This window comes from Rana temporaria, chromosome 4 (assembly GCF_905171775.1).
Source record: "Rana temporaria chromosome 4, aRanTem1.1, whole genome shotgun sequence".
NCBI classification, from domain to species: domain Eukaryota; kingdom Metazoa; phylum Chordata; class Amphibia; order Anura; family Ranidae; genus Rana; species Rana temporaria.
The window spans coordinates 187617715-187640014 of NC_053492.1; the positions used below are offsets into that span (position 1 = coordinate 187617715).

A 22300-nucleotide genomic window follows, 5' to 3' on the forward strand; every position below is an offset into this window, starting at 1 on the left:
GACCAGCATTAGAAGTCCACCAATGAATACAGCATTCCTAGTATTTAAGTTACCATGTAGGTTAATGGTTTTATTGGGGTTAGTAGAGTGTGTTTACTTTGCAAACTAAATGATTTTGTTTCACTGTGTCGTGTGCATTGTTTTTGGAAATGTTTGTCATATACTGTAACCTGCTAATGTGAAGGTGGTTTATACAAACAAGGAAATATCCTGCATAAAGCTACAGTGTTCAACAATGATATTTCAGTACACATATTTCAAAACTGTGGAGCAATTTACAAAGCTTGCTGGATGCCAACTTCATGACAGGGGTGTGTTCCCAGGACAAAGGCTACAAAAAGCACATTGGGAAAAAATGGTCAATATGCCATATATATATACACACATTATAGCACAGGAAAGTTCATTTTCATTACACTCTAGCAAACTCGGCAGAGGACAGAGAATTCATTATTGATGGAGAGATATGTTGATCATGCTCTACTTAACGAGGGAGAAGAAAATGAGATGGTGAGACTATTCTGTGTAATCTCTTTATAAAAAGAAAATATTGGTTTCTAGGATAATGGTGTACAAGACAGTGAGAAAAAAAATTTGATGTTTGGCTTTTATTGACACCAACTCTGGGTGCTGTGCATAGAATTCAACATTTTGTAAGCTGTAGTTTTGCACTATACTGAATTTCCATCAGTAAAATATTTCTGTATGTCAATACAGGTCTGTTAACATACAGTAGAGGGAGTTTTCCACATTGTTTTTTTTTTCTTTTTAGAAGTTAGGGGATAAACTCACTTGCTCATATACTTAGGAAAAAATAGCAAACATCTCTCTTCATATTTTTATATTTATTTTTTAATTTTTTGGATGTCTCATATTAAGCTGTCTGAAAAAACATGCTGGGGGGTGTTTTTTTTTTATTATTATTATTGGAATATACTCTTAAGGCATTACGTTTTGTTTTGTCGATTATACTGTCATTAATTTTTATGTTATAACATAGAAGGGCTACTGGGTACCAAGTACTAAGGCTCTGCTGAACATTTTCAGCACTTTGTTTTTCGTATGTGAATCATAATGCTTTCATCTGTTATTCACATTTGTCACATGTATCTCTTTCTTGTACAAGTATAGAGAAAAATATTTGCCCTTGCAATGGATCCACTTCCTCACTGTAAAGGTTAACTGTTAAGTTTGAGAGGTTAATAGACTTAACTTATTCCTCAATCCCAGAACAGCCAGCGATCTCATCCACTGACACTTGGAATATGTGCCAGCCAATGACATCCTCCCATACAATGCAGGACTGCTGCCCTCCACCGTATGGAATGATGTCGTAGGTAAGAGGCTTCTTGGAAATCATCCCATACAGAGGAGTAAGGCCGCGTACACACAGTCGTTCCAAACCGATGAGAATGGTCCGACGGGCCATTTCCATCGGTTCACCGCTGAAGTGGCCTGATGGTCTGATGTGCGTACACACCATCGCTCCAAAAACCGATCGGGTCAGAACACACGACGTGCTGAATAAAACGAAGTTCAATGCTTCCAAGCATGCGTCGACTTGATTTTGAGCACGCGCGGGTTTAGAACCGATGCTTTCTGTACTAACCATCGGTTTGGACCGATCGGGCAGCGGGCCATCGGTTCGATTTTAAAGCATGTTTTAAAATGTTGGACCGAAGGACAACAGACCGATGGGCTATACACACGGTCGGTTTGGACCGATGAAACTGAACCTCGGTCCATTCTGATCGGTTTTGTCCGACCGTGTGTACGCGGCCTAAGTCTGAGTAATAAGTTAAGTATATCACCTTATTTATCATCCCCTAATCAAAACTAGCCTATGGACTAGGCAAGTCCCCACTACAAGGGTACATCTTTTTTTCCCCTGGAGTTCAGTTTTAAAGGAAGCATGTACTAAAGGAAATATGTAGGGGTCATTGCTGTAGTTCTTCTGAAAGTACTTGATGTCTGGCTGCCTCTAGCTTCAATGCTTAGAATCACTGACCTGAAGTCCAGGGTGGGTTTAGAGTAAAGTTGAGCCCCCAGAATCTTAAAAAGTACTAAAGCCAATGCACCTGCTTAACAGCTAAGCAGTCAGCATCTTCAGAAGGAAAGGTCAGTGACTACAGTGTAGATATTTCTCTACAGCTTTTCTTTAAAACATTGCAGAAATTGTGATTACCTTTTGCATTTCAACTGTCACTGCCCAGTAACCAACAGTGGAATACTAATAATTTGTATGTTGAATATAGCAGGAAAATCTTAAGACTGCTGTGTCCATATGAAGTGCAGATCAATATCTAGTATTGATGTGCCAGTGGATAATCTCTTATCACATTTTAACATTAACCCAGACATTTAATTTTTGAAGCTCTACAGATGATAATTCTTTTTTTTGTGGGGGGATAGGGAATAGATTTAGAAAACAAAACATTTTTGGTTACAAAATTGAAAGTTACTGATCTTCGTACCAAATGAGGTTAATATGGCCAGGTATTTAAAGTAACCCTATACTTATTGTAAACATTTAAAAATCAAGCTATACCGGTAAATAGAAGAACTGTGTAATTACTTACCTTTCCTTCTGCCCGTGCTGCAAACGATGCTCCGATTCTGAGAAATCTGCTTAAGGCCTAGGTGCAAATAAAACTTAAAAAAAATATCAGCACAAAGGAAATTACTTACTATTATCTGATGTATGTCTTGTGCTTCTGGTTCCTGAATTCCTTGAAATCTTCCTCCACTGATGCCCCCCTACCTCCCGCCTCCATAATCTTCTTGTTCGGTGGAGGTTAACAGAGCTGATGGAGTTGTGACAGGTACTCATCAAGAGTATCTGACTATGCCCACTCTTTCCACCTACCTCCTCCATCCATAGACGCTGTACTATAGCTTCTATGGATGAACCGTAATCTATGAATGGATGATGTCCAGATGATTGAAAGGTCCGCCCTCTCCATTCATAGATCATGTTTTAATCATTGAAGCAATAGTATGACTTCTGTGAATTAAGGAGGTGGATGGAAAGGGTGAGCATAGTCTGCACTCTAGATGGGTGCCCGTCACAGGTCTATCAGCTCTATTACCATCTGTCGCACCAGAAGATTATGACACTGAAAGATAATTTTTCAAGAGTTCAACTGCTGGTAGTGTTGGGTTCTCTGTATATTTTAGCAGAACATTTCTCAGCATATGAGTGATGTTCAGCAGGGTGGGCAGCAGGAAAGGTAAGGAACATCTGGTTGAAAAAGTATGTATGTTTGGATAGAGTAGGGAAGGAATAGAACCACTGTCAGGCTTTTTTCTGGTCCCTACTAGATAGATTCGTGCTCTCAAATTCTCGAGGTGACCATTACAAATGTAAATAAAAATTTGTTACAGCTGTCGTGAGAGCAAAAGGTATGGGTACATTTTCCAATAGGGACACTTGTTCTGGTGACAAGGGGGATTCTCCTTACTTCCTCCTGCAGCTCCAGGAGAGGAAGTAGAAGGAAATGGGACACATACAGAAACAAGAAACAGTTGATTGTGCTAGCTGCAGTGTTCTCACATGTTGTATTGCCCGAGTGCTCAGTGCACCTAAACCCACTTGGTGGATAGTGCAAGTGTGCTGCTCATTCATTTGCAACTAAACCCACTTGGTGGATAGTGCAAGTGTGCTGCTCATTCATTTGCAACTAAACCCAATTGTTGCATAGTGCAAGTGTGCTGCTTATTCATTTGCAACTAAACCCACTTGTTGCATAGTGCAAGTGTGCTGCTCATTCATTTGCAACTAAACCCACTTGGTGGATAGTGCAAGTGTGCTGCTCATTCATTTGCAACTAAACCCACTTGTTGCATAGTGCTAGTGTGCTGCTCATTTCTTTGTGATTGTGCTAGCTGCAGTGTTCTCACGTGTTGTATTGCCTGTGTGCTCAGTGCTACTAAACCCACTTGGTGTGTACTGCACGTGTCCTCTGCAGTTTGCACCTAAAGCTACGAGGTGTGTGTACTGACTTTGTCCTCTGCAGGCCATTATAATGTCTGGAAGGACAACAAAGAGAGGCAGAGAGTCACGAGGGCAAGCAGGCTCTGCATCTAGAGGCAACAGTTCTGGTGGTGGACACAGTGCATCCTCTTCAGCACGTGGCCGTTGCACACGCTCGTCCTTCTTTTCGGGAGCTGGCCGTGTTGAGCCTCAACATGCAGACAAATTGGTAGAGTGGATGACCAAGCCATCCTCATCCTCGTCCTCATCCTTTCTCACCCAGGCTCAGGGTACTTTGTCTGGCAAATTAGCTGCCAAGGCGTCCTCTTCCCTCTGCTCAATGGCATCACTTACTCCTTTCCTAGTCCCACCATGTCCTCCTGAGGAGTCCCCCGAACTGTTTCAACACGGTGTTGGGTACATGCTGCATGAAAATGCGCAGCGTTTTGAAGGCTCCGATGATGGAACACAGATAGAGGAAGGCAGTAATGTAAGCCCAGAGAGAGGGGGTGCCCGAGAGGGACAGCAATCTGGCAGGCATGTTCCCCCAGCGGCAGCATACTGCCAGGTTTTGGACAGTGATGAGGAGGGAGGGGATGATGAGGTCACTGACTGTACGTGGGTGCCTGATAGGAGAGAGGAGGAGGAGGCACAGGCACATCTCCAAAGAGGCAGGATGCCCTCCAGGGCACAGCTTAAGGGCAGCACACCAACTGCATTACATTGCAGAGCTACGCCTGTGCAGAGCGCTGCTGTGTCTCAGCGTTACTGCAAAAGTTCTTTGGTGTGGGCCTTTTTTGAGACATGTGCATCAGATCACACCGTTGCTATTTGCAACATATGTCTGAAGCGTATCTCACGTGGCCAAAACATCACCAGATTGGGCACCACATGCTTGACCAGACATATGTCGACCTGCCATGCAGTTCGTTGGCAAGCATACCTGAAAGACCCACACCAAAGAACAAAGCGGACCTCCCCTTGCCCCTCATCAGCTGGGATCTCCAACCCCACTATACCCTCAGTCCTCTCTGAAGCCTGCACTGATAGGACTGAAGGTGTAGAATTAGGTGTGTCACAACCTAGTAGTACATGCGGGCAATCTACTATCGGTACACTGATGTCAGATTGTACCAGCCAAATTTCCCTGCCCCAGCTGCTGCAGCGCTGAAAGAAGTACCCTCCCAGCCATCCACATGCCCAGCGGTTGAATGCTAGTTTAGCGAAATTGCTATCACTTCAACTGCTGCCTTTTCAGTTGGTAGATTCTGCCCCCTTCCGTGAGTTTGTGGAATGTGCGGTACCTCAGTGGCAAGTTCCCAAACGCCATTTTTTCTCATGGAAGGCGATTTCGGCTCTCTACCGCCATGTGGAAGGCAATGTCCATGCCTCGCTGGACAGGGCAGTCAGTGGTAAGGTGCATATCACCGCTGATTAATGGTCCAGCAGGCATGGACAGGGACGTTACCTCTCTTTCATGGCGCATTGGGTGACTCTGCTGGCAGCTAGGAAGGACGCAGGCCAAGGTACAGTAGTGTTGGAGGCTGTTCCGCCACTACGCCTCCAAAAAACTCCTACCGGTTGTGACACACCTCTCTCCTCCACCCCCTCCTCTTCTTCTTCCTCTGTGGCCTCTTCCTGTGCTGATGTGTCCTCGGAACCAGTAGGCGTACGAGGGGCTACGCAGGAATACAGGCAAAGAGATGCCATGCGGTGCTAGAGCTGGTGTGCTTGGGAGACAGGAGCCACACTGGGGCAGAGGTTCTGTGAGCTCTGCAGGGGCAGGCTCAGAGGTGGTTGACACCACGCCAGCTTAAGCCAGGAATCGTGGTTAGCGACAATGGCACCAACCTCCTCTCTGCCCTGCGACAGGGACAACTGACCCATGTGCCCTGTTTTGCTCATGTCCTGAATTTGGTGGTGCAGCGGTTCTTGGGCAGGTACCCGGGCTTACAGGATGTCCTGAAGCAGGCCAGGAAAGTCTGTGTGCATTTCCGAAGGTCATATAATGCCAGTGCTCGGCTGACAGACCTCCAAAGGGAAAACAACCTGCCCAAGAACCGCCTAATCTGTGACATGCCCACCAGATGGAACTCTACATTGGCCATGCTGCAGCAGCTGCACACGCAGCAGAGGGCCATCAATGAGTACCTGTGCCAATATGGCAGCAGAACTGGGTCAGGGGAGCTTGGTTTTTTTCTCCCCACGCCAGTGGGCCTTGATCAGGGATGCATGCACTGTCCTGTCATCATTTGAGGAGGCCACAAGGATGGTGAGCAGTGACAATGCATGCATCAGTGAGACTGTCCCTCTTATTCACATGTTGGAGCACACGCTACGTGGAATAATGGACAGGGCCCTTGAGGCAGAACAGAGGGAGGAAGAGGAGGACTTCCTAACCTCTCAAGGCCCCCTTTATCCAGACAGTGGTCTTGCTTGCCTGCCTAGCACACAGGAATAGGAGGAGGAGGAGGAGGAGGATTGTATCATCAGCATGGAGGTGGAGCCTAGCACTCAGCATCAGCTGCAGCAGTCTTCAAGGGATCATTTACAGTCCCAAGGAACCCATGGACTTTTACGTGGCTGGGATGAGGTGGCTGCGGATCCTGTCGTCCTCAGTGACCCAGAGGACTGTGCCCCAAATGCCTCAGCAAACCTACGCTGCATGGCCTCCCTGATCCTGCAAAGCCTGTGTAAGGATCCTCGTGTTCATGATATCAAGGAGAGGGATCATTACTGGCTGGCAACTCTCCTTGATCCACGTTACAAGAGTAAGGTTGCGGACCTTATCTTGCCATCGCAGAGGGAGCAGAAGATGAAACATCTTCGGGAGGCCTTGCAGAAAGGTCTGTGCAACGCGTTCCCAGAACCTGGGGGATTACCAAATCCTGGACAACATGTTGCTGAGGCTTTGGTGAGTCAAAGAAGGAGCGGTGGAGAAGGTGGCCGTCTGACCGATGCGTTCAGACAATTTTTTAGTCCGCAGCCCCAAGGTATAACCGGGTTCCAGCAGCCATCGCCAGCGTCTGGTTTACATGGTGCGGGAGTACCTAGGGGCAAGATCAGACTTGGACACCTTCCCCACCGAAAATCCTCTGGCTTACTGGGTCTTGAGGATGGATCACTGGCCAGAGCTTGCACAGTACGCAATTGAGCTACTGGCTTGTCCTGCATCCAGCGTTCTTTCAGAACGCACATTCAGTGCTGCTGGAGGCTTTGTGACCGATCACAGGGTGCGCCTCTCCACCGACTCCGTCGATCGACTGACCTTCATAAAAATGAATCAGGCTTGGATCAACACCAGCTACCAAGCACCTGATGCTGATGTAACTGAATAATTGTTTTGAAATGTCAGATTCCCTTGGAGACTGCCTATGCTGATTTTGAGTGACTATCCTGTTATGCTGAGTGAATATACTTTTCCTCCTCAATGATCTTGCTGATAGCTAGTAAGAACATTGTTGGTTCTGGGCACCGCCACCAGTGCCTAAGGCCCAATTTTTCTGCCCCTGTTTAACAGGGGCGTATAATAACAATTTTTGATGCAATTCTTTGCATGTGGCTCTTTGCTGTGCTCCAATTACAGTATCTGTGAGGGGTTGCAGTGTTGTGCGTAAGGCACAATTTTTCTGCCCCGTTTAACAGGGGCGTGTAATAACAATTTTTGATGCAATACTTTGCATGAGGCGCTTTGCTGCGCTCCAATTACAGTATCTGCGAGGGGTTGCAGTGTTTTTTGCACCGCCACCAGTGCCTAAGGCCCAATTTTTCTGCCCCTGTTCAACAAGGGCGTGTAATTACAATTCTTGATCTAATATTTCACAGCAGGGCGTTCCAGCGCCCACCAAGACTAACTGTGAGTGCTTACAGTGTTGTGGCAACACCAACACCTAGGTCCCAAATTTCTGCAGAGTATATACGGCAAGCCCTTACTTTCAAACATCCAAATTACAAACGACTCCTACTTGCAAACGGAAGGAGACAACAGGAAGTGAGAGGAAATCTACCCCTAGGTAGGGAAATTCTCTTCTGTAAGAGGTGTCTCCTGTCCACTGATGCTTTATCACAATTCTTGTTTCACAAAAAAAAACAGACAGCAAAACAAATGTTACAGGGTGATAACCCTTCTCTATGTTTTCAGAAAAGCTTAAAAAAAGATTTTATGGTTGAAGCTACACTTTAACCAGTTGAGACCCGCGCTATGGTCGAAAGACGTCCACAGCGCGGCTCTCAACTGCCGGGTGGACGTCCCTGGACGTCCTGCTGTTGTTGTTCCCCGTGCGCGCCGCTGGGGGAGCGCAGCGGGGAAACAACGTGCCCGGCGCATCGCTCGGGAGCCGATGCGGGTGCCTGGCGGCCGCGATGTCCGCCAGACACTCGCGATCGTCGGTAAACACAGCCGGTAACACAGCAGGACGTGGAGCTCTGTGTGTAAACACAGAGCTCCACGTGCTGTGAGGGAGAGAGGAGACCGATGCTGTGTCTCTTTACATAGAGACACAGCATCGGTCACCTCCCTCAGTCACCCCCCTCCCCCCACACAGTAAGAACACAATGAGGGAATACATTTAACCCCTTCCTCACCTCCTAGTGTTAACCCCTTCACTGCCAGTCACATTTATACAGTAATTAGTGCATTTTTATAGCACTGATCGCTGTGTAAATGTGAATGGTCCCAAAATTGTGTCAAAAGTGTCCGATACGTCCGTCGCAATATCGCAGCCCTGACAAAAAAATCGCAAATCGCCGTCATTACTAGTAAAAAAAAACAAAATTGGGATATTTATTATAGCAACAAGTAAAAAAAAATATATATTTTTTTAAATTGTCGCTCTTTTTTTGTTTATAGCGCAAAAAATAAAAACTGCAGAGGTGATCAAATACCACCAAAATAAAGCTCTATTTGTGGGGAAAAAAGGACGCCAATTTTGTTTGGGAGCCACGTCGCACGACCGCGCAATTGTCAGTTAAAGCGACGCAGTGCCGGAAGCTGAAATTTCGCCTGGGAACGAAGGGGGTTTATGTGCCCAGTAAGCAAGTGGTTAAAGAAGTACCAGTTGAAAATTACAAATAGATTCTACTTAACAAAAAACCTACAGTCCCTGTCTTGTTTGCACCGCCTGTATACTTCTGTTCAAAGTATATAGGGCCAAAGGGGCTTTTTAATGACCTGGGGGAGGGGGGGTGGGGAAACCCATGCTATTTTTCTCAGTGATTTTCATCCATATTGCAGGGACCAAACATTACATTAATAGCTGGATTCAGCTAGGGGCGCGCATCTTTGCGGCGGCGTAGCGTAGCATATTTACACTACGCCGCCGTAAGTTAGCTAGGCAAGTACTGTATTCACAAAGTACTTGCCTGCTAAGGTACGGCGGCGTAGCGTAAATGTGGCCGGCGTAAGCGCGCCTAATTGAAATTAGGCTGAGGGGGTGTGTTTTATGTTAATATGGGTTGACCTGACGTGATTGACGTTTTTTAGGAACGGCGCATGCGCCGTCCGTGTACATATCCCAGTGTGCATTGCAGCAAAGTAGGACGCAAGGACGTATTGGTTTCGACGTGGACGTAAATTACATCCAGCCCTATTCACGGACGACTTACGCAAACAACGTAAAATTTTCAAATTTCGACGCGGGAACGACGGCCATACTTAACATTACTAGTCCAGCTATTTGATGGAATAACTTTACGCCTGAAAATGCCTTACGTAAACGGCGTATCTTTACTGCGACTGGCGGACGTACATTCGTGAATAGGCGTATCTAGTGATTTACATATTCTAGGCCGAACGCAATGAAAGCGCCACCTAGCGGCCAGCCTAAATATTGCACCCTAAGATACGACGGCGCAAGCCGTGGTATCTTAGATAGGTTTAAGTGTATTTCTGTTTGAGAATACACTTAAACTTAGGACAGCGCAGATTCCGAGTTAGGTCGGCGTATCTACTGATACGCCGGCCTAACTCTTACTGAATCTAGCTATATAGCCGCAAGCAGTCTTAAATGACTTTTTTCTTATAGTAATCTTATTTTGTGCAGTTCTAAACACGTGCCACTACTATAGACACCCAGCAGGTACGATATTTAAAGGAATTTTTAATTTTTAATTTTTTCACTTTAAGCATCATTAAAATCGCTGCTCCAGAACAAACGACAGTTTTTAAAACCCATTTTCCCACAATAACTTGTATATTGGGCTTTAAAATGAGCACTTTTGAATTCGAACGCTCGAGTCCCATAGACGTCAATGGGGTTTGATACGTTCGCCCGAACGTCAGATCCGTTCGAAGGTTCTGGTGTGAACCGAACACTGGGGTGTTCGGCTCATCCCTAGTGATGGACATTATTGCCAAGCTGGCCCAAACAACCTATGTAAAGTGTATGCAAAGCTGAAGTTCAGTTTTAATAACTAGTAGTATACCATGATTCTATGTGTATAGGTGATCCAAAATATATTTGTTTATATGACATGGTAATTATATTGAGTTTGGCACATTTAAAAACAATTACTTTAAAACATTGATAGCAAGTGCACTAATTCCTTTTATTGTCACAATATACTGAAGTATTGTCTAAGGGATGAGTTTATGTAATTCTTAATATTTTGTGCTTTTTATGTAGACATGTATATACTATGTTGTCTGTGTGTATATACAACTATAATTAATGATAATCTGACAGGTTGAACGTGGATTAAAAAGGTGTAAATCAACAGAACTATAAGCCGTGTACAATGCTGGCAAGAAAATTGCTACCAAGTCTTTCTAAGGATGATTAATATAAGTGATGAGCTTGATGTTTATAGTTCAGAGAAGCTGCCTTCAGGGACAGGGTTGGGTGTGTTTCCTTTGTTTTCATTACCTGATGAACTGTGTGACATTGTATTCTCCAGAGTGGTTTCAGTTTTTAAAGGATAACTAAATCCCAGACAAAATGTAATATATTGTAGCTACCAAATCCTTGTGGTGGCTGCATCAGTTTCCTTCTTGTCTACTTGCCTTCAGAATACATGGAGCCTGACAGAAAGAAAAACGATGTGATCTTTCTGCCATAGACTGAATTTTTATTACAATTATAAAATCACACTCACAATTTTGAAGGAATTACACAGCATGTGTTACAAATAACCAGCAGGTCCAAGTAGTCAGACACTTTGCGGAATAATGTCTTGTGCGAGGCCCCTCCCAACACGCACAATTCTCTGTAACCAGCATCTTCTGGGGATGTGAGGTTCACATCCTCGGATGACGCTGGTTACAGAGAAAATTTCTCTGAGAAACTTCCTCCTACCTTTATTCCTGCAACTCACTTCTCCTATTCCAAATGTTATCTAATGGTAAGTAAACATAGAGCATAAAATTACAAATTCACAAGAGAGCAGCAACTACAGAGAGCCAGAAATCTCTCTCAACATATTTCTTGAATTGAACTTCTTCAGAAGAGAAACAAGGGTTGAGGGGGCCTAATATCAACCCAGACTTCTACTAATATTTTATTGCATGATGCTTACATACGGTAAGTCATATATTTATTTTAAACCAGACTATGTTAAAATCAGTAGATCCATGTGTGTGCATTCCATTCAAATCCAGCCACTGGGAAGGCGGTTGATGTTTAGGTATAATACTTGTTTAGTAAGGTATTTCCCTAATTGTATTAATTACTTCAATAATTCCCCACCTAAGACCATTGAGAAGTTCCATACATCAGTGGCTCTAAAAAAATTTGAAGTGATACCAAACTATCCCCATATATCAATACTTCACATATATTACTATACAGACTGTGTACATCCATAATATTACATTGGACTTACTTAAGAGATGTAGCCAAATCCCAACGGCAATTACCAATGTGCCATGTTAGATTATCACATGCTCCTTGTTGTTAATCTAAAAATATTTATAATACTTCAATTAATTAGACCCCTTACAGTCTGCAATACTAGACCTAACTACCTTATGTGGACTCCCTTACCCTTAATGTAACTCGCCACTAGAAAGTAGTGTTAAGTCCAGAGTGCCTGTAATCAAAACACAGGGGCACCAATGTCCCCCCGTTGGCCTACAGCAAGGCATGGTAGAATAGTGTGCTATTGGTCCCTAAACCAATTACAGATTAAAAATGTCTGTGATTAATGAGTTTATAGGCTTCCTTACCTTCAAGATGTTTGCTAATGCACACTTTAATCCCCCTCCTCACATGGAATCCCATATAATTTTGCAATAAGAAGGATGTGTAGAAGGTTAGCAAACATGTTGTATTGCTTATTCTGTTTTATATTTCCATAGGAAACATATGGCTACAAACAGCAGTCCTGCAGAAGAGCAGCCTGTGTTTTTGGATATGTATTTTCTTGTGGATTTCTCTGGCTTTTGTTTTATTGGAAGCCAGAATGGCATGTATGGGCCCACTGCATTCCGTGCAGCCTGCAGGAAGCTGACGTTATACTGCTGAAAACCACAGTAAGTTCCATATTACCGTACCATGATGTAGAACAGGGGTGTCAAACTGGCGGCCCTCCAGCTGTTCCGAAACTACAAGTCCCATCATGCCTCTGCCTGTGGGAGTCATGCTTGTAACTGTTAGGCCTAGTACACACGAGAGGATTGATCCGCGGATACGGTCCGCCGGACCGTATCCGCGGATAAATCCTCTCGAGGATTTTCGCGGATTTTGATCCGATGGAGTGTACTCACCATCGGATCGAAATCCGCGCCGAAATCCCATCGCGATGACGTGTCGCGCCGTCGCCGCGATGATGACACGGCGACGCGCGCGACGTTGTCATATAAGGAATTCCACGCATGCGTCGAATCATTACGACGCATGCGGGGGATCCATTCGGACGGATTGATCCGGTGAGTCTGTACAGACCAGCGGATCAATCCGTTGGGATGGATTCAAGCGGATAGATTTTAAAGCATGTCTTCAAATTTTTATCCGCTTGAAATCCATCCCAGGGGGATAAAAATCCGCGGAAACAGATCCACTGGATTGTACACACCAGGGAATCTATCCGCGGATCAATTCCAGCGGATGGATCCTCTCGTGTGTACGGGGCCTAAGCCTTGCAATGCCTCATGGGACTTGTAGTTTTGCAACAGCTGGAGGGCCGCCAGTTTGACACCCCTGATGTAGAACAATGGGATATATTCTAAGCTAAGAGTTATAAATTATAATATGTTTTTCAGTAAAATATTAGGCCATAGATTTCAATGCTGATATTAGAGAAGCTTTTGACACAAAAAAAGTGACATAAAAAACAGCAGCCTACTTACCCTAACCCATAACTCCTAACCTAAAACTTTTAGGCTGACCCTAATACATACATACATTCAAGTCCAAACATTTAACTTAGTCTCTAAAATTAAAACATGTAGGGCCAGATTCACGTAGCTTGGCGCATTTTTATGCCGGCGTAGCGCATCGAAGATGTGCTACGCCGACGTAACTTCGAGAGGCAAGCAGCATATTCTCAGAGCAAGAAGCCGACGTAAGCCGACGTAATTCAAAGTGGGAAGGAAGTGGGTGTGATCCTTTTAAATGAAGCGTGACCCCATGCAAATGAAGGGACGAACGAACGACGCATGCGCCGTCACGTGATCGCATGTCCCGCGTCCCTCTGCGCATGCTCACAACTACGCCCGGCGTATCCCCCGAGATAAGCCGGCCCACCGTTTACACCCAGGGCATAAATACACCCAGACATGCTCCCGTCGAGTGCAAAAGTACACCAGCAGCTTTGGTTGGTTTGGTGTTGTAACTTTTGCTTGCTTATTTCAGAGCCATGTCTGTACCAGTGCCTAGGCGTAGGGACAGGAGGATGAAAAATTTCACACAAGAGGAGAAGGCTATAATTATTGATGCCATGTCAAGGCACAACACGTACCTCCATGGTTCTGAGAGTGGCACGACCAGCAAGGTCCGTAAGGATGAGATATTGGCTGAGATTGCAACACAGGTCAATGCCCTTGGCCATGAGGAACGAACCCCAAACAAGATAGGCAAGAAAATAAACGACCTGCGGCGTCTCGTGAAAGAGAAGGTGGCCAAGATGAGGAGGCACAGCAGGAGCACCGGAGATGGACCAGCCCTGAATATCACGCTGACTCCTGATGAGCAGGTCATAGCCAGGTGCCTGGAGAGGGAGCAGGTGGAGGGCCTGGAGGGCTTCAATTCTGTTGATCAGCCCTTGAGGACAGGTAAGCGTGTTTTTTCTCTTATCTGGTGTGTAGCATGTGAGGGGGGGAAGGGAACATGTGACAAGTGTGTGGGTCCACCCACATGTGAATGTTTTGTGTCATCCACAGATGTCCAGGAGGGAGCGGGCCCATCTTCGGCTGCTGGGCGACCAACCCCATCCCATGAGGACAGTGTCCACACATCTCCTTTAGAGGAAGTAGAGGAGGAGCACGGGGACCTGGAGGAAGGAATATACCTTGGGGACGAGACCACTATCCCAGGACCCTCCTATACCTCCACCTCCATAGGGGATAGCCCCCCAAGGGCCTCCACCATCATGGGAAGCCCCCCAAGGGCCTCCACCATTATGGGAAGCCCCCCAAGGGCCTCCACCATTATGGGAAGCCACTCCTCCTCCTCCTCCATAAGGGAAGTACCCTCAAGGGCATCCCCATACAGACAGCCCCAAGCCTCTCCTGCACCCAGGAAGGCTACGAGGAAGACGAGGGGTGATCCAGAGGCCTTAGAAGCGAATTTGTCGAGGGACCAGGCCAGGCAGACCCGCCATGTTGGTTCTGTAGCATGTGACATGCGCCGGGTGGCAGCCAGCCTGGCCTCCTTGGGCCAGACCCAGGCTGCCTGCACACTGGCAGTCCAGCAGGCCCTTAACCAGCAGACTGCTTACACTACCGCCATCACAAAAAGTGTGCAGGAGGTCAGTGCAAACAGCACAGCGATAGTGACCTGCCTGGGGGACCTGGATACCACAACTTCAGGCCTTGTGGCAGAGGTCAGGAGCCTGGCAGTGGCCATACAGGCCAATACAGCTGCCATTGAGGCGGTGGGGAATCAGACTAATGCTGTCCTCACACGCATAGCCCTGGCTTTGGAGGGAAGCCAGCCAGCCAGGGAGAGACCGGGAATGATCCTCCTCCCAATGACCCACCCCCCCACCCGCGGCTCCCCCCAGGCAACAGAGGATTAGGAGCCTTGGCACTAGGCGTAGCCCACGTCAGGGCAAATGAGTGCCAGTTATATTTTTTTATTATGATACTCATGTTATGAGTCTTATTTTTTTATTATGATACTCATGTTATGAGTCTTATTTTTTTATTATGTAGAATGAATGTACAGCAACACAATTGGAGCCTTGTCGTGGCGTTGCTGCTCCCAAGTCCTGAATGGTGGACTTGGGCTAATCCAATATGAAGTGGATGTGATGTGTGTGTGTGCTAGGGACCCCAGTGGTGTGCATGCATTCTCCTTGTGCCATGATGAATGTGTGTGTTTAACGTGCAAAGATGCCTACTGTGAGGCATCTCCTGACTGCTGTTGACTCAGCAGACGGGGTAGCCTGGGTTAGGGGGGGATTGCGTGGGTCGGGGGTCAGGTCATCACATATGTCAATCTCCAGGCCCTTTCTCATGGCGTAGTTGTGCAGAATGCAACATGCACCGATGATCTGGCACACAAAGTTTGGGGAATACAACAGGGTCCCCCCGGACTTATCCAGGCATCGGAAACGGGACTTCAGGAGGCCAAATGTGCGTTCCACCACTGCACGGGTACATGCGTGTGCTTCATTGTATCTTCTCTCTCCTGTGGTTTGGGGATTCCGGAATGGAGTCATGAGATGGGGTCCAAGTGCATAGGCAAAGTCACCTGGAAGGCAGAAGACAGGAGGATGTTAGTCGTGAATGTGCCCCTCGTGATGTCTGCATCATGGGGTCGGACAGTCATGCCTGACTCCCATGTCACTCACCAACCAGCCAGCTGTTCCTGTACACGTTCTGTTCAAATTCTGTTGGGATGTTGCTTTGACGGTATATGTAGCTGTCATGGCTGGGTGTTTGGCACGGACGTGCCATATGAGGCATCGGGGCATCGGCTATCACCTGTACGTTGATGGAATGCCAGTGCTTCCGATTGCGGTATATGTGCTCTGTGTCACGGGGGGGGGCTGTAGTGCCACATGTGTGCAATCAATGGCCCCCACGGTGCGTGGGAATCTGGCAATTCTGTAGAAATCTGCCATTGCCTTCTGCCGTAGATGCTCCTGGGTTGGTCTGATGATGTGGTGGGACATGCATCTGAGGATTGCGGGGACAACCTGGTGCACACATCTGCTCATGCTGGATTGTGACAAACCAGCCACAACTCCACTTGTACGCTGAAAAGATCCACTTGCAAGGAAATGCAGTGTAGCCAGGACCTTGACCAGTGGCTGCACTGCATGTGAGCGGTGTGTCTTGCTGGTGATGTCACCCTGCAGGGTTCTGGCTAATTCCAGGATGGCATCAGTGTTGAATCTGAAGATGCGATACACCTCCGAATCCCCCATGCCAAAGATGTTCATGCGCGTGCGGTATATCCTCTCCCGTGCCCTCCTATGTGCCCGTAGACGCAGTAGTGCTATGACCACGGCTGCCCCAGGCATGTTGGCACACAGATGTGTTGTCCTGCAAGTGTGGTTGCTCAGCTCGTCCGTAATGCTGCTGCTGTAGCTGCTCTCCAGCTGACCTGTGCAAGTCTGTTGCAAAGTTACCCCTGCTTTTATGAGGGGTAACTTTAGGCCAGGCATACAGCTTACAGCCTGCGCCGGCAAAACGTACGTTTGAGAATCGGCATATCTCCCTCATTTGCATATTTGAATAGGAAATCAATGGGAGCGACAGATGCGCCCAGCCTAAATATGCGCCCAAGTTACGCCGGCGTAGGAAAGTTACGTCAGTCGGATGAAGCCTATTTTCTGGCGTATCTGCTTCTGTGGGTACGGCGCAAAGATATGCCGGCGCGCATTTAGACTTACGCCGCGCATCTCGAGATACATCGGCGTAAGTCTTTGTGAATCTGGCCCGTAATGTTTTTTTGAAGGTAGCCATACACAAAGAGGTCTATTTTCTAAAACATTTGTTGCGCAATTGTCAAATGCATTCCTGCAAGCTAAACAAAATGTCACCATAATTTTTCTAAGAGATTAAAGTGGATGTAAACCCTCACATATACTCAGTGAAGTGAACAGCCTCAGATGATACACAGAAATGGAACAAATCTTCCTATATAAGTTTTACATTCATATCTGCTGTTTGTCCCTTTCTTTATTCTTTTGAAAGAGCACATTGTGTTACAGATTTTCTCTTCCTGTTCAGCACTGGGAGTGAAGTCTGGGCATACAGTCAAGACAGCTGATAAGAGGAAAGGCACACTCCCCACCCCCTACACATAGGCAAAGACTCTCAGAGCTCTGCTCTAACAAGTCAAGAACTCTGCTAATCTATTTATAGCAAATTTCGTTTTTTCCGGAGCAGTGAATTTAATAATGCTAAAAGTGAAACAATAAAAGTGAAATATTCCTTTAAATTTCGTACCTGGGGGGGGGGTGTAAAGTTAGCATGTGAAATGGCGCATGTTTCCCGTACTTAGAACTGTCCCTGCACAAAGTGTCATTTCTGAAAGAAAAAAAGACATTTAAAACTGACTTGCGGCTATAATGAATTGTCGGCTCTGGCAATTCAGAGCGAATTCATTCATAAAAAAAAAAATTGCGTGGGGGTTCCCCCAAATTCAATTACCAGGCCCTTCAGGTCTGGAATGGATATTAAGGGGAACCCCACGTAATTTTTTTTTTAAATTGATGGCGGGGTTCCCCTTAATATCCTTCAGGTCTGGTGTGGATTTTAAGGGGAACTCCACCCCAAATAAAAAAAAATGGCGTGGAGTTCCCCCAAAAATCCACACCAGATCCCTTATCCGAGCACGTTAACCTGGTCGGCCGCAGAAAAGAGGGGGGGACAGAGTTCGGCCCCCCCTCTCCTGAACCATACCAGGCCACATGCCCTCAACATGGGGAGGATGTCCCCATGTTGATGGGGACAAGGGCCTCATCCCCACAACCCTTGCCCGGTGGTTGTGGGGGTCTGCGGGCGGGGGGCTTATCAGAATCTGAATGCCGAAAGATCTTCTCATCGCTGGACCGGAGAGGAGATCACCCGTCGCTGGATACAGACAACGTTGGAGCAGGAAGCCGGACCGAGATTGGATTACCACCGCTGGATTTTTTTAATTTATTTTTTATTAATAAAGGACTTTTTTCTACGGTGTCTGTGTGTGTTTTTTTTAACTATTTACACTTCCTTCGTGAAATGGTAGGAGTACAATGTACCCCATTACCAATTCACATAGGGGGGGCAGGATCTGGGGGTCCCCTTTGTTAAAGGGGTCTTCCAGATTCTGATAAGCCCCCCGCCCGCAGAACCCCACAACCACCAAGGGTTGTGGGGATGAGGCCCTTGTCCCCATCAACATGGGGAAATCCTCCCCATGTTGAGGGCATGTGGCCTGGTACGGTTCAGGAGAGGGGGGCCGCACTCTGTCCCCCCTCTTTTCTGCGGCCGGCCAGGTTAACGTGCTCGGATAAGGGGTCTGGTGTGGATTTTTGGGGGAACTCCAATTTTTTTTTTTAAATTTGGGGTGGAGTTCCCCTTAAAATCCACACCAGACCTGAAGGGTCTGGAATGGATATTTGGGGGGAACCCCACGTCATTTTTTTTTTAAATTGATGGCGGGGTTCCCCTTAATATCCATTCCAGACCTGAAGGGCCTGGTATTTGAATTTGGGGGGACCCCCACGCTATTTTTTTTTATGAATGAATTCGCTCTGAATTGCCAGAGCCGACAATTCATTATAGCCGCAAGTCAGTTTTAAATGTCTTTTTTTCTTTCAGAAATTACACTTTGTGCAGAGACAGTTCTAAGTACGGGAAACATGCGCTATTTCACATGCTATCTTTACACCCCCCCCCCTAGGTACGAAATTTAAAGGAATATTTCACTTTTATTGTTTCACTTTTAGCATTATTAAATTCACTGCTCTCGAAAAAACAGACGTTTTTAAAACTTTTTTTGCATTGATACATGTCCCCTGGGACAGGACCCAGGTCCCCAAACACTTTTTAGGACAAAAACTTGCATATTAGCCTTTAAAATTAGTACTTTAGATTTCTCCCATAGACTTTAACAGGGTGTTCCGTGGTTTTTCGAATTTGCCGCGAACACCTCAAATTGTTCGTTGTTCACCGAACAGGCGAACAGGCAATGTTCGAGTCGAACATGAGTTTGACTCGAACTCGAAGCTCATCCCTATTTGTAATGCCTAATAAATGTATTTGGAGAGCTCCAACTTGCCACTCTACAGACTACATCTGCTCCTGCTGCCACCTTAGACCAGGCTGCCCAGGAAGGAGAAACTCTGGTGGAGTGTGCACGGACCTCCTGGGGGGGGGGGACCTTCTAGCGAGTAAGCCATTTGGATTGCTTTCATGACCCATGTTGAAATGACCAATGGGGGGGGGGGGGATACAAAAAGAGCTTCGGACTTGCAAACTAGCTCTGTTCTTTCTAAATATGTTTTCAGGATTAACTTCAAATCCAATTTACATAATTCTGACTCTTTGTTACCTGGCTCTGAAAGTGGAAAGGCTGGAAGAACTGAATGCCAGTTAAAGTGGAACTCCAAGGGCACTTTAGGCAGGAAACTCGGAGAAGGCTGTAAAACCACCCATCTGAAAAAAAAAGGTGCAATATGGCTCCTTACAAACAGAACTGTCTAGCTGAGACCATCGCTGTAAGGAAAACACACAGCTCCTTTCTCTATCTGCAAAGTAGAGAGTGTCCTGACTTGCTTGCTCGCCCCCTCCCCCCTCAAGAGGCTTTCTACACACCAGGGAAAAAGCCTCGCATTACTGTGTAGTTACAGACAAAAGAACAGGAAGTGAGGATTTCTCAGAAGAAAAAGGGACATTTAAAAGCAAAATCGAAGGATGAGGTAAGTGAAAGAGGACTACACTAAGGTAAAGGAATCTATTTAGGGATTTTTTTTTTTAACCTTTACAACCCCTTTAAGGCCCCGTACACACGAGAGGATCGATCCGCTGAAATTGATCCGTGGATCGGTTTCAGCGGATAGATCCGCTGGTGTGTACGATCCAGCGGATATTTATCTGCGGATATATTTCGGGCCGACCGATTTCCAGCGGATAAAAATTTCTTAGCATGCTAAGAAATCTATCCGCTGGAATTGGCTCCAGCGGATCGATCCGGTGGTCTGTACAGACTCACCGGATCGATCCGTCCGAACCCATCCCTCGCATGCGTCGTAATGATTCGACGCATGCGTGGATATCCTTATATGACAGCGTCGCGCACGTCGCCGCGTCATCATCGTGGCGACGGCGCGACACGTCACCGCGGACGGAATTCCGCGGGGATTTAGATCTCCAGGTTAGTACAACCAGGAGATCAAAATCCGCCAGAGGATTTATCCGCGGATACGGTCCGGAGGACCGTTTCCGCGGATAAATCCTCTCGTGTGTACCCGGCATTAGAGTGTTGTAGCTAAGACCTGAATGCAATCCAGACTGAAGAAAACTAAGAATATTGGTCACTGAAGGCTTCCTTGTCGACAATAAGGTTGACATGACCGATTCAGAAAGGTTGAAATCTCTCAGCTTGTCTCTTTCAGCCTAGGCAGGCTGGATCAGGATGGAATTAACCATTCTGGAGAAGTAGATCTTATGCCTGAGGTAACCTGATTGGTGGGCAAGTTGGCATGTGACAAAGGAAAGGAAACTATGACCTCCTTGGCCAGAACAGAGCAATCATTATCGCCAGGACTTTCTCTTCCACGATCTTCATCAGTGATCTGAGTATTAAGGCCGTGGAAAATAATATATAAACTTGATGGAAGCTCCACCTCTGGGAGAGAGCATCGTGGGATAGAGCTTGTGGACAGAAAATATGGGAGAAGAACCAAGGAACTTGACAATTGCCCGACGTTGCCATGAGGTCCACCTCGGGTAGTCCCCATCGCAACAATATCTCTTTCAGATATTTTGGGTTCAGCATTCACTTTGTGTGATTGGAGAACATGCGACTTAGCTGGTTTGCAAGGGAATTCTGAGGACCTAGAATATACGCTGCTGTCGGATCTAGTGGGTGCAGCACTGCCAATTTGAAGATCTCTGATGCGACTTGGGGAAGGCTTAACTACTTAACAACCAAGGATGTCATATGACGTCCTCGACTTTGTGCGGTGATATCTGAATGATGCCTGCAGCTACAGGCATCATTCAGATATCACCGTCTTCAGCCGCCGATTCTCTGCATGATAAGAATGATCAATGCGGCAGTTCCGCCACTTGATCGTTCTTATAGGCAGCGGGAGGGGACATCCGGTGCTTCTCCCGTGCCATCGGGGGCCCGCAGAGCAAATCGGCCGGCGCTGGCTGGGAAGCATAGAGATGACTGGTGACCAGATGGTCACCAGTCATCTCTATGACCGTCAGAGGCCCGGAAGTAAACAAAGCCGCAATCGCGGCTGTCCGCATGAGATTGTGATTTTTTTTCACGATCTCACGCTTTTAAGCCTGGAGGAGAGATGTGGGGTCTTATTGACCCCACATCTTTCCATAAAGAGGACCTGTCACAGTGATTCCTATTACAATGGATGTTTACATTCCTTGTAATAGGAATAAAAGTGATAAAAAATATTTTTTTTTCTTTAAAAAGTGTAAAAATAAAAATATGAAGTAAAATAAAAATAAAATTAATATATATTTTTTAAATGCCCCTGTCCCCGCCTGGTAGCTCGCGCGCAGAAGCGAAAATGCATGCAAGTCCCACCCACATATGTAAACTTAGTTCAAACCCCACATGTGAGGTATCATCGCGTGCGTTAGAGCGAGTGCAATAATTCTAGCACTAGACCTCCTCTGTAACTCGAAACTAGTAACCTGTAAAAAAAATTAAAGTGTCGCCTATGGAGATTTTTATGTACCTACGTTTGGCGCCATTCCATGAGTGTGCGCAATTTTAAAGCGTGAAATGTTAGGTATCTACAGTATTTACTCGGCATAACATCAACTTTCACATTATACAAAACAAATTGGGCTAACTTTACTGTTTTGTTATTTTTTAATTCATGAAACCGTTTTTTTTCCTAAAAAATTGAAAAATGATTGCGCAAATACCGTGCGATAAAAAAAGTTGCAATGACCGCCATTTTATTCCATAGGGTGTCTGCTAAAAAGAAATATATAATGTTTGGGGGTTCTGATTAATTTTCTAGCAATTTTTTTTGATT

At 46.1% G+C, this 22300-nt stretch overlaps 1 protein-coding gene across 2 annotated transcripts in view; it reads left to right on the forward strand.

Annotated features, from left to right (window-relative positions):
* The first annotated feature begins 293 nt into the window (after positions 1-293).
* Positions 294-22300, forward strand: part of LOC120936830 (probable cation-transporting ATPase 13A4) — a 104594-nt gene continuing 82587 nt past the window's right edge. Inside the window, exons 1-2 of one of the 2 annotated variants that reach the window (XM_040349529.1) lie at positions 294-510; positions 12267-12440. In XM_040349529.1, the coding sequence (XP_040205463.1) occupies positions 457-510; positions 12267-12440 (228 nt within the window). In that variant the 5' untranslated portion in view covers positions 294-456. The remainder of the gene's footprint in view (positions 511-12266; positions 12441-22300) is intronic. The other variant, XM_040349530.1, reaches the window with a different exon arrangement.